This window comes from Atta cephalotes, assembly GCF_000143395.1.
Source record: "Atta cephalotes unplaced genomic scaffold scaffold00071, whole genome shotgun sequence".
Classification (NCBI taxonomy): Eukaryota; Metazoa; Arthropoda; class Insecta; order Hymenoptera; family Formicidae; genus Atta; species Atta cephalotes.
In genome coordinates, this window is record NW_012130135.1 from 1,058,089 (window position 1) to 1,071,695 (window position 13,607).

The 13,607-nt window shown below is 39.3% G+C and overlaps 1 protein-coding gene across 1 annotated transcript in view; it reads right to left on the bottom strand.

Moving 5' to 3' along the window:
- Positions 1-287: 287 nt before the first annotated feature.
- The window catches only part of LOC105624050 (netrin receptor UNC5C-like), a 22,535-nt gene continuing 9,215 nt past the window's right edge, over positions 288-13,607 (bottom strand). The window contains exons 2-10 of the mRNA XM_012205414.1: positions 11,783-12,196; positions 10,542-10,823; positions 9,738-9,905; positions 8,330-8,494; positions 7,829-7,870; positions 4,282-4,419; positions 2,845-3,342; positions 1,390-2,344; positions 288-459 (exon numbers count right to left, since the gene is read on the bottom strand). Coding sequence (XP_012060804.1) covers positions 288-459; positions 1,390-2,344; positions 2,845-3,342; positions 4,282-4,419; positions 7,829-7,870; positions 8,330-8,494; positions 9,738-9,905; positions 10,542-10,823; positions 11,783-12,196 — 2,834 coding nt within the window. The remainder of the gene's footprint in view (positions 460-1,389; positions 2,345-2,844; positions 3,343-4,281; positions 4,420-7,828; positions 7,871-8,329; positions 8,495-9,737; positions 9,906-10,541; positions 10,824-11,782; positions 12,197-13,607) is intronic.

The following is a 13,607-nucleotide window of genomic DNA, read 5'->3' on the forward strand; positions in this document are numbered from 1 at the left end:
TACAAAGTACCGACGCGTTTATCGCGCATAATTAAGGCAGTGTTTCGATGAGTTCGTTTGGAGAATCGTTCTCCTGCCTCCTTCGTTTCACTCGTTCTTTCTTTCGCATGCACACACGCACTCACTCCAACGGCGATCCGTTTCACTCGCTGATCGGTCTCGAGTTTATCAGTCGCCGTTCGATTGTATACTGATTCACTGATCACTTCTCACGGGTGGGTGTACAACGCAGTCTCGACTTTCACTCACCGCTGAAAATGCTTTTCAAGATCCGGTTTTCTGTTTATTCAAAGCCACGGGCCGAGCTGCGCCTCCAGAATTGTGGCAGCGTCAGTCCTGCCCATTACTCTAAGATGATTCAACAAATCCGTCACCGCCGTCGGTTCTCGATGCCTCGCTTCCCACAAATCCAGAATATGCTCGGTCGGGCTGGCCTTAGTTGCGAAGTAATTGATGTACCTATTATACGAACGAAGACACCGGCTGTGTTATTATCAAGGAAAGTAGTAGTTATATTGCTTATATGGCAAAATGGAACGCGTTTAGGGAATATTTAGTAATAGTAAGGAGATGAACGACGTAAATAATATACGAAAAAACGATTTTATAAAAGTATGTACATTAGAAAAAATGTTTTATTCAGAATTTTGTTGTAACAACAGAAATTTAATTAAAATATAATTTTAAACAACAAAACTGTAATTTTATGCAAACTAAATTGTTTAATTTGTATAAATAAATAATTTTGTTATTTATAAAGCAGAACAATGTATTTTATAGAAACAACTAAACTTATTGTTATATAAATAAAATATTTGGTTGTTGCAAAAATTTCAACTAAACAGTTTCGCTAAACATTAAATTTTTTTTCTAGTAACTTTAATTAAATACAGATCTGAAAATAATTTTATTGAATCATAAAAATAATTATGTAGAAAATTCAAGCATGATAAAATGTTACAAAAAGCTTTGATAGTCTAGCCAGCTTGAATGTCTTACATAATTATTTTGAGGAATGTCTAATGAAATGATTTTCAGATCTTCACTTAGCTAAATTTTTAGATACTTTGAAAAAAACCATTTTTTCCCTCTATAAAACTTCTTAACTTCTAAATAGACTTCATATATTGACATTATAATTTTTTAAATTAGTCATAAAAACTAATAAATTTAATAGACAGTTAAGCATATTAATCGGCGTTAAAAGGAACCGTTTAATCTTATTGTTAAAACAAATATTATTATGTTGTTTGATTTGTGTTGAAACGTATAAATCTCTTGGCATTAACGAATGCAATTTCATGCTCTGCATAAATATAGTTGCGTATTTAAAGAAGCTTTACTCTAGAATAACAAGTAAGATGGAAAGTTGTTGGCCGGGTCACTAACCTGTCGACTTGAAGCCTCTGCGCTAACATTCTCCAATCGTTGCCCAGAGCATTCGGTGGGTCTAAGCATTGGCAGAGCTGCTTCCTCAAAGATCTCGTAAATCGGAACGGTCGTAGAGTGGTAGAGTCAGTCGTGGCATTGTTAGCATGTCCGCTGCTAACCACGGTGACTTCCCTGAGTGGTCTCGTGACACTACCCGAAGAGATCAACTGTTTCGCGCCATCGTAAACGATTCTGAAGACCTGTCTCGTGTCGGAGTTTCCTTGCGAGACTTGTAGCTTGTAGCTTCTCGTGGTGGTCGGACCAAAGGCCGTGTCCAGGCCGAAGGTCACGTGCTTGGCGTTCTCCTGACGGTTCCAAACATCCCGGAACGGGACTTCCTGACGTTCTGTGGGCGACTTGCTCTGCCACTCGTTACCGACTTCCTCGAGACTGACGCAGAGCGACTCCCCGTTGTCTTGGAACAGCAACGTGCGCGGCTTGTCCAACAGATAGCCCCTGATTTGCGATTCCCGATCGACGATGGCTTTCATTGCCGCCTTCGTGTCTTCCACGGCATAAACTCGAACGCAGCACTGACCGGCCTGACTGGCGAAGAGTGCTAATCGCAATCTCTTCGTGGCGATCGAATTTTCGCAGCTCTGTCCGGCTAACACATAACCGCGGAGTTGCTCGGTTACTATGAAAGCTTCCGCGTGATCTAACTGCGTGAACAACGGTGTGTTGATAGTCTCGTTGCCTAGAGTTAGTACTCTGTTCCACGTAATTGATTGATGATCTTTCGACATCGAAGAGGAAGCGTCATCGACATTAATACCGTCGCATGCCCAAACACTCAGTTCCCAGGTTGCCGGATGCAACATAGCGCAATGCTCAAATTGAAGAATCACAGGCTTGTTAAAGGTCGCGGATGACGGGCCGCAGGTCACCACAGCTGATAACTGAGTTATCCCGTCTGTGGGGAAAAAACAGGGAGACTCGAATGGTGTAAGCGATATACAGCGGAAATAATAGCGGCACGAATGTAACATCATGAATTATCGAACTTAATGCCATTATTGTACGTTATCGTTATCACCGATGTTGTTATTGTAATATCCGTCACGTTAGACTCATTTGATTAATTGTGTTTAATATATTAACATGTAAGCGCGTGTAATTTTCCAATCAAGGGTAAACTAAAGTTATCGAGGATTGCAAAATCTTTTCTTTTCCCTAGACAGTTTTATCCACCGTCCCTAACATAAGAGCCGGTGTAGCGATGCCCTATATTGAACATCAAATCAAGCAGGATATAACTCGCGCGAAGCACGTGCAGGGAATGGCGTTGATATAAAAATAACATCGCGCTATCGCGAATATCTTGAATGTACACTGCGAAAGTTCGCAGCTGCGATCGTAAAGCTCAACATCCGCCTCCCGCGACGCGTAACATTATGAATAATTCGCACTCACCGGGTAATCGGGGCCGGTAACGATCCTCGTTGAGCACCGCCAGATAGAGTTCTTCCCGGAGCGGTTTGGGAACGGCTCCCTCGGGTACCGACATAGAGATCCCGGAGTCTGGAAGAACCAGCAGGGCGCCACGCGTGTTCACCGCCGCCCTGGCGACGTTTCCAGCTTCCAGCTTTGGCAACCGGACGCTTTCCGAGGCAACATTGTACGTGGAGTCCGAGGACGGGTAAGAACTAGTGACACTGTTCTCACTGTCGGAGTGGATCTGCTTGTCGCTGCATGACTCTTGGGTCGACGTGCTCGGCGTGGGCGACATCGGCGATGGTTGCGGCGCGATCGACAAGTGCGGCACGTCGTAGTGGTGTTCCGAAAGGGATCTCGACATCGACAGCTTCGGGTCGAAAGGATACTCGTAACAGGCCGGCACACTCGTTGCCGTCACATCCGGTTGCAGACTCAGCTTCTTGTCCTGATCCGGGAAGAACTCCGGCTGGAATTCTGAAACGCACACGGCCGAGGCACGGCTCGTGGGTATCTCTGCGCGCTGCGGACAAACGCCGCCGAGATACTATTCCGATTCTACGTGTCTACGGGCTACGATTGAAACGTCGCGCGAAAGAAAAATAAAATATTGCAATATATGTCTCATTTGCTATAACAATGACGTAACTCAAAGCAGCTTAGTTTTTCCAGTAAAAATGTTTCGAATCATTAAAATATTATATTAATTTTGAAATGTAATTTTTATATAACTAATTGTAAAAGAATAAAAGTACTGTATATTCTTTTAAAGTTTTTAATTTTCTTTATGTTCTCTAAAACTTTTAAAGTAATTCTCACTTTGAAGAGTAAAAATCTCTCTCTTAAAGATTGAAAACTGAGCCATTCTTTTTCAAGATTGACTCAATTTTCACTCTTTGAATGAGATTTCATTCTAAAGAATTTAAAAAATTTCCATTCTTTATCGGCAAGCAACTCAAAATGACAATTTTTAAGTTACGTCGTTGTAACAAATGAGCTAAATTATTGTGTCTATCAGTTATTAAAATTATTTCAATATTTTGTTTGCTTTTGTAGTCTAGATGTTTATTTATTTATGATTCAGAGAAAATGAAAGTAATAAGTTATATTAATTTCGAAATAGTATCTTCCTATTCCCAATTGTGAGAGACAATATCTCTCAGTGCGATAATGAGCATGAAACAACTGAGCAGGAAATAATTTAATGAGCATAAGTAACACGATACGATTATTTGTTTTATTTGCGTATTTAATTGATCGTAACGTAATACCTTTAATTATCGCGAAAAGAAAGTTAATCTTTGGAAAGAACAAAGTTTTGGGTTTCACATATCTAATTAGAGAGAATCTAGTCGAAATGTATAATTTTTATCTTTGTTTTAACGTTACATTCGTTTTTACCTTTGAAATGCTTACCATTACGAGCCATGGAGTACAAAGAGTGATCACGACCTTTTCGTCGCAAAAGTCTCGCCAGAAAGATCGCCAAGCCACCAATTACCACACAGGCGACCGTTAGACCGACATATAAGGCTACGTCCATCTGGCGATTCGCTATAATAGAATCACATATTGCGAATTTTTAATATCTTTCTTATCTTTCATTATTGATCTTTTATAGAAGGAACAACACGATGGTCGCGTAAAAATGTTTAGCTGAATGATATTGAATGCTTATTATTGTAAATAGTGTGCAAACAATTTTTAATATAGAGATATCGTGCATGAGCGACTTAATTGTTTCCTCGTGAATCGCTTAACGTCATAACCTTTATTTACTTTGTGCATGAGACTTCTTTTGTTATGACAAAAGAAGCCTACAGTACCATAGAGTATTAAACGCCTCTGCGTCGCTAAATATTACGAGCGTCATAGGAAAGTTTTAAGGTTCCTCTCCATTTACACCGGCGACACGCTCGTTTCCTTCGTGCGCTCGTTTTCCTTAGCACGTCAGTTTATCGTTTTACAGCTCTGCGTTATTTCGTACGACTATAAAGATTCCGATTATTATTATCGCTGCTATTAACGTATGCAATAAAAGCATCGCGATGCGAACATGTTTCAAGCGAAATAATAATTTTACGTGCCGTTGTGCCCGAGGTGAAGGGAAGAGAACCCGTTGATGAAAAGCGTGGCATCGGAATTGCGGTTTAAAACGATCGACCAAGATTGTATCGCAATGCAGCGAGTATTTAGCGAAGTATACAGACGAAATTACGCGAAGATACATGGGATGTTGTCAGGGATCGTGCGAGAAGATATATACACGGATATGAAATTCACCGTGGTGCTTTACGACCGTGTCATCGTCGCCCGTTCCGGATATATGGATAATGTAAGTAAATGCACAACCTCGAAGGAAATGAAATTCTCGAAAATAAAACCAGGCGCATAGTAAAATGTTACGCGGCGCAGAAGCCTCGCCGCAATATCTGAATTATGGGCAATTTTTCCTTTTACCGGATTACTTCGCGTGCTTAAGCATTCACGGAAGCTCCCTATAGGCACAGTTCTGCGGCAACGAAAGACACGATGTAGAAAATGTCCCTGCGGTCGTAAAAATTTTCGAGAAATACCTCAACCGCTTGCCGTGCGAAGAGTGCCTGACACTCTTAAGCTTCTTCCAATTTTAGAATGTCAAAGCCATACGAGGTCGTAACCCTGCTACGTGACTTTCGAGCTCAAACTCCCTTTCGCGGGATCATGTGTGTCTCGTTGGCGCACGCCGTGTTCTCCACACGTGCCTCGCACATCAATATATATGCGACAGCGACGAAAATGCATACGAATTCGGAGGAGGGATTTTGAAAACGCAATAGTTCCACGTCGTTACCCGCAGGACGAGATCGGAAACGCGCATGGTTTCCACCCTCCTCCTAAAGACAGCTTGAAAAGTGGCTTTCCGCAGGGGCGTCGGGATTTATTTTCTTCGAAGCTATTGATAATGCTTCATAAACCGAACCTAATGTATCTGAAGCTATTTCTCATCTTTATTTCTGAGAGATAGCGCATTGCCCAGAATGATTTCAACTTTTACCATTGGTAAATTTTTCATTTTCTATATAATGACTGCGTAAGATATTGATGATTATTATTGTTATATTTATAAAAAGCTTATGTTATTTCCTTACTTTAAAAGGGACACAATCAAAAAAATTAAATTTTTCAGAGAAAAGGAGAAAAATTATTTTTTAACTCAACAGAAAATGATTGATTAATTAATATCGAAAAAATATATTCTTAAAAACATGATTAAAAACATGAAGTATCATTTATGTCAATTTTATTTCACATATTCCGAAAAATTATCCTTTTTTTTAAATTGATGATTTTGACATCCTAAATTCTAATATTGACATTCTAAATTATAATAAATATATAATTATATTTAAAAATGATTTAACTCGAAATGTCCAACCAACAGTTGATATTTGATCAGCTAAAATGACTAAATAATTCAAAATAAAACAATTTCTTTTTTAATTGTATCATTTTTAAATAAAGAAATATTCTTACATTTATATCATTATATTTAAGTAATGTTAAAATTCTGTATAATTACTACATATTTTTGCTACAATGATACACTCGATCAATGTGATCTGCCCATTACAAACGTTCTACCTCGATTGACGGCATCGCGTCTTAAATATTTACACCAGGGATGTCCGAGATGACTTGGGGTTCTTGTAAGACGCCTGCTGGCGTAAGGCGGTAAATCGCATCACGTTCCTCCGGCGTGCGCGCGCGATATCTTCCATCTATATTTTATCGTCGCTTTCAGGAAAATCGAACTCACTTCTGGATTCAAGGGGGTTGTTTCGGGGCATCCAGCCCCCTCGAGGAGAGATTCAGTCGTGTACACGCTCGGGTCTGAGCTCTGGGATAATGGCACTTTATTTGCATGCGCGATCAATTTCCCCCTTCCGCGGCGAGGGCGTAACGGCTACCGATTACATAATTTTCTTCGATATTAAAGCCAGTCTCTCCGCCCCTCGGCGCAAAGAGGGTAGAGAGGGTGCAGCCGTATCGCGTGCAACTTTGATGTGCGCTTCGGTCGATAGAATTGGCTACCTTAGGGTAGCGCGCGCACGCGGGGAAATTGGCGTCTGTACGGACCGGTGGGCCACCCTTGGCTAAACGAGCTGCTGCCTCATTGTTACGATTGTTTGGATCGCGCAATGAGGGGTCGCAACGATCATATCGGACCTTCGTGGCAGCGTCAATAATTAATTGGTCGAGTAATTAAAAGTAAATAGTGCGCGGGAGAGCCATCCGCGCTTGTTATCGGCGCGGCGCGGAAAAACGCGTCCGTAAATATGTCGCGGTGAAGCGAGCGATATCGTGGGCAGTCAATCAGCTCTCGTTTCATTCTCGGAAATTATTTTTAGCATAAGCGCGTAGATCGACGAGTTTGATGCACGACGCGTATATATGCGTATATATACGCCCCAACTCGCGTTATTATATATCGGAGCAATGAATAATGCTAATGTTCACCGAGCCTGAATTCACGCTTTCTATTTTTGCTGCCTTTTTCGAGGTGCATAAAACATCTGATTTGAATGGTATCAGATCGTCGGGCATAGCGCCGCGTCGCCGAGAATATAAATGGCGTGCACCGGGCGTGAAGAATCCATCCAAGAATGTCGCACGACGAGTTAAGGACATTTGCTTCGCGGTCGAACGCCTCGGTCGCGCCCTGTATACGCGAGGGAGAACCTCCTATTCCTTTCATCTCGTTTTATTTTTCGCGAGCGTCTACAAATCCGGAACGAATCGGAGGAGGAGATCCGCGTACATCGCGAGAGAGATCGTAGCTTATCTAATCGAGAAACTTTTCTCTTTGCAGCGCGGTCGGCTCAGGAACGAACGGCACGGGAAAACGACGCGAGGTAAAATCGTAAAAGGATCGAGAGAGATTAAAAGAGCAGGAAAATGCTTTATTGCTTGCCCAACTCACCTTCCTCGGTTAAATGAGCGCCGCCCACCTTCGCGTTGCTGACTGTAAAAGGAAGCGCTGGTAAGTTAGATAATTAAAGGATTTCGATAGTACTGATAAAACTACTTCCGCGCAAATTCATACATCTGTTAACGCTTTGTTTTACATTGAAACTAAGTCCACAGTTACGTTTTAAATTCTAATTCTACAAATATAAAAAATTCCGCGAGGATGATGTCAAATTGTATTTAAAAATGTAAAAGTAACAATGTATCGCTCGTTTTAAAGGAAGACATCACGGTATTTTATTTTTGATAAAACCATTCTTGTGTTAAATTGATTTAAACGAACAAGATATTTATTTCTATTTTAAGCGAAATGAGAAATATATTCTTATCGCGTCTATATTAGTTGAAAATCGATACGACGGAACGGCTCGTCATTGAAACTTCACGATGCGCAAAAAAGTTGTAACGGGCGAAAAACGCAATCAAGACATAACAAAATTCACCAGTGACTTACCGTTACACATGCCACCGGTGCAATTCGCCACGTTGATATCCCTGCCCTGGCAAGATCGTCCACCATGGCTAGGTGGTGGATCGTCGCATGTTCTTCTCCTTGTGTGCGTACAGTCGCTCCCACACACTGACCATGCCGACCATCTAGACCATTGTCCGTCCACGGCTGACAAAAGAAGCAAAATAGAGACTTCGTTTCATTCAGAATCGTTAAGACGAGTTCGATCGATATAGTATAGCGATAATAAAAAAGTTCGACAGGACAAAAAGGCTCGTAATTCGCGCGAATCCCCGCGTATAGTCTCGTTGGTCAGAAACTATACTTGTCAATTTGGTTACGTTTATTGCCACTGTACTGGTTCTTATAACGACGTTTATCTCTTTTATATATAATTGACTCATATTGGTATGTTTTTCCTTAAAATTTAGATCAGCGTGTGTGAAGAAAAAAGAAAAGACTATATAGAAAGATGACTAACTAAAACATCAAACTCGTTTATATCTCTAATCTCTCGTTTCAAGCCGGCTGCTTTATTGGCACTTAAGCGCCATCGAATATATAGCGCGTCGCACTTGCGGCGGTTTACTGCGTTTTATTAAAACGCCCTTATCCGCGGTCGCGGCTGCGGTCGTGTATGTGTCGCGGTTTAATTTTCGTTCCGGGCTGAGGGACATGATTCATGCATATGTGAAGGACTTACCCAGGGTGTTAGTGAATTCTTCCAAAGCCCCGGCTACTCCAAAGCGAGCGTTAAGGGGAATAAAAAGTGCGTCGTGAGTGCATTGACCAACGCGAGTGCGAGCGGTTAACGTGTCTCTCGCGTGAAAACGCCGAAAGAATATCGGATCGATCAATGTCTTGACCGCCGATATAAAGCGAGCGCCGACTTTCCTCGGGTATTATCCCCGTGGGCTTGGTCATTTGCATGCAGTCTGCATATTCTTTACGAGGATAGCCACAGGTGCCTTTAAGATGTCGCAAACGTTTTGAAAGGTGAATACGATAAAGACTTCACGTATATTTGAAAAGACTGTGTGGCATGTGCAATAGATACATTCAACGAGGAAAGAGGACACAAGCGACGCGAGAGGATAGGACGTCACACATCAAGCGAGAATTTCCTTTCTTCAGCATTAATAATATCATCTTACGATGGCAAAATCTACTCTATCGTTTGATCGACATTAACTGAGAGAAGAAAGAGGAAAACCATTTTCGCTTGCTTACAAGTTAAATACCTTGAGCGACGTCATTGTAATAGGTTAAGATATAACAAAGATGCTTGTTTAATATAACAAAGAGATATACGAAGGTAGACAAGAACTCTCTTCGTAATGCAGACAAGTTTCTTCGTCGAAAATTTTACGCGCGTTCTTGCGAGCACGGATAATGAATTCAAGGGACTCACCGGAGCAGCCCGAGTTGCAGTCCATCTTTTGCTGAGAGGGGCCGAGGCATGGCTGACCGCCGTTCATGGGCGCTGGATTCGTGCACGTTCTCGTCCTCTTCTGACCGCCTTTCGCGCATCGTGAGTGGCATTCCGACCAGGACGACCAGGAAGACCAGCCGCCGTTAACTAATTGAAATCAGTAAAAGTTTTTATTTAATGTAAAGAAAAAACTTTGAAATATACGTAGTCAGGTGCAAATGTTTCCGACTCAAGAAAGGGTGAATAAAAAGGATAATAAAATGAAACAACTATTTTTATTTTTCAGTTTTCAATTGAAAAAATTTTAAACATTTTTAATGATATAGAAAAATTTATTCATTGTTCAAAAAAAAAATATATTAAAATAAAAAATAATTATTAAAAAATAAAAATGGTTATTCCATTTCATCACTTTTTTATATCCTTGGATTAGAAAGTTTTAGAGACCTTATTACTATATAACACTAAGAAACATATAATATAATGTATATAATAAAGAACTGCAAAGAATTTACAAGGAAAAAATAATTTTAGCGAAAGATACAAATCTGAAAATAGTTTTGTTTAACCATCTAAATAATTACATAAGTAATTACAAGAAGCATGATGAGTTTTCAAGTATAATGAGCAACGCTGCAAAAAATTGTTCCGGTAATCAGTTTGAGCATCCTACACAATTATTTTGATGGTCCAACAAAATTATTTTCAGATATATATCTAGCTAAAGTTTTAGAGTTCTTTTTGCGTATAATTATTAAAGGGAATCTTTAATAATGAACTTACCGTATACTGTTAAGCTAACTGGTTCGCTTAACCGTTTTGCCGCAATATTTTCTGCGACGCAGGTGTAATTCGCCTGATGACTAAGTTTTGCTTGACCAATAAGAAGATGACCTTCGCTGGATACTAAAAGAGTATCCGATTCGGTATCTACGGGGATATTATTTCTTAACCAGTAAACTCTAGGTGGTGGCACTCCCACCGGAGGTAGGCATCTAAGTTCGGTACTTTGACCTGCTTCGACAGACACGGAATATGGTGGCGATTCGAATTGCTTTTTCAGATCTGAAAAAAAACACGTCTTCGTTTTAATAAAAGTCAAGAATAATTGATTAAAATTATCATTTAAACGCATTATGAAATTTGGAATTATGGATATAATGAATTCAGTTGAACAATTATAGTACTAGTATATTAAAATTAATGCCATTGTACACTGATCTAATCTGAATGAAAATAAAATATATCGAAATTATAAAATACAAATATATCGAATTGTAAAATACATATTTTATTAAACAACACAATAAAGTGTATATTGAGGATTTCGCGATTTAATTCATGAGTTTATATATTTATATTAAGCATACATTTTTACATTAATTTGTGGACGATGGTTTTAATGTATACTAGCGTGCACTGAGTGCCGAATCGAACTCGCTATTAGTGTTCCATTTCATATCCATTGAAAAATTTATATCATAATAAAAAATATCATAATATATTTTCGACATTCGATATTGTCAATCTCTTGTTATGTTACGTTCTATTTTTTTCTCAAGCGTACGCGGTGATCTATTTCTTCTATCGCTTCAAGTGCATTTTTACATCTAGCTTTTGAGTTATGTAACTCTGAAATTGGCCAAGTGGTTCTGTCTTTAAATTGATTCTCTTGGAAACTCGACGTTCATTGCATTGTCGTCAATTAAGAAACAGAATTAAATAACGAGTTTGCTGGCAGGAGAATCAAGATAATTAAGAGAGGACAAAGGCAAAGTGAAACGAAAAGTCGGCTGTCCCCAGAATTCTCGCGACGTTTATTTCAAACCTTTCTGATTCATGTACTCTACCTACATCGAGAATAAGAACCGTCTGTCTTAAAAGTAAGAATATAATCTAACATTATAATTTGTTTTTGGAATATTGTTATCTTACTTACAGATTGAAAATTTTATCAATGAGATATTAAGATCATAGATATCGGAGAAAATTAAATGTTAGTATGATCTTATTTGTATACTTACAAGCAACGTCGATGATTGCCGGCTGACTCTTGATTTGCCCTGATCCAGACCAGGCGATGCACTCGCATTTGAATTTATCCTTGCCAAAGTATTCCTCGATGTGATCCCTCGTAACGTTGAGCTCGCAGTCAACGATTCTCGTTCCCGTATGGGGATCCACAAAATCCTGCTGCTGAGAATCCTCCGCCCTCACGTTGTTACAACGGAAATAGATCTGTAGCGCGTGAGCAGCCTTGCAACGTAAAATTGCGGGCTTATTCTTCACGACGAAAGAGTTTACGGGCTCCGTGAGGAAAACTGGTAAATGACCGCCGCCTTCAGAGATGAGTTCTGTATCGCTGGCTATCGTAGCTGAAGGCACATCGTCTTCTTCCAAGATATAAGCGTCATCCACCTCTGCGGCATCTTCGCCTTCTGACAAAGAGATAATTTCAATTTTCTATAAATTGCTCTTTATTTTTATAGACGTTTATAATCGTGGATAATAATGTTATTATAAATTTAGCTATCGTGTATATCTACTTATATATGGAAAGAAAGTAGATATCTCTTTTGTTGAAATATCTACATTAAAGAAAAAATTGTTCATTTAACTAATTTATTAAATTAATTTACTAATTTATTAAATAGGAGAAATTTCTATATTTGATCATAGTGGATTTTAGTAGTTTTAAATATTTCTTTATGAATTTATATATCTGATTCTGCAAACTGAACGAAATTTTTTTCAGTCTTGTAACATTCAAGTACAGAATCAGAATAGTAATGTCACTTATTAATTTGATAAGCAATTTAATAATTTTTGGTGCTAATAAGCATCTTTAGAAAAATATTAATAATTAGATATTAGGAAAATACAAAATCGAATAATTTTTTTTGCAAAAAATATTGCCTCAGCCATTTGAACTTTGGAACTCCTGAACTTTTCAGGTATCATACCAATTCGATCATTGAGACATTATTTGTCGCAATAATCAATAATTAGTAAATTAATTAATCAAATGAACAATTTTTTTTTAATGTAAAAGTTTAACTGGATATAGATGTGAAAATAATTTTGGATCAATAAAAAGGTCTAACAAAATTATTTTCAAATCTAGCTGAATTTTTAGATATTTTATTAAAACCATTATTTCCGCGTATCATTATTATCTTTATAATTATATCAAAGAGAGAAGTAACACATTGATTTATTCTTACAATATACAAACGAATTTCGTGGAAAATTGCACATTAATATGAACAATTAACCGTGACACATAATAGTGCTTGTTATTACGTAATAAATTGATTGCGTATTGTAATTGCCGTCATAATGCCTCGTAATCAGCGAAAATCTGGTGTCGCAGCAAGTACAGAGTCGATCGTCTAAATACGCCGTAACCGTAACTCACGGTCCAGTTATTAATTCGATGATGATCGTTATTCATGTGGCGTGTACTATCGGAGACGTGAAAATTTTATATTTGCCTGTCAACAATGGTGTCGCTCCTGTAAATCCTGACGCTCGGCCATTAATGCAATGCCGCTTCGCGCAGACCGACTCGAATGCCGGCTACGAACAATCGCGGTGCGCACTGCAGTAATGAATTTTCGGATTTACGCGGCGCACTGGTGCACAAGTCCGATGTATTTTCCGCCAACGAGTGGTTAGACCTTTATCCCCGTGCGACATTTGGCCGGGGGCCACAATTTCTATCGCGCCACCCTAGTATCGCTTGTCTCTCTCTCTCTCTCTCTCNCTCNCTCTCTCTCTCTCTCTACTCTCTACTCTACTCTCTACGTCCTACTCTCTCTCTACTTCGTACGTACTACGTTACGTACG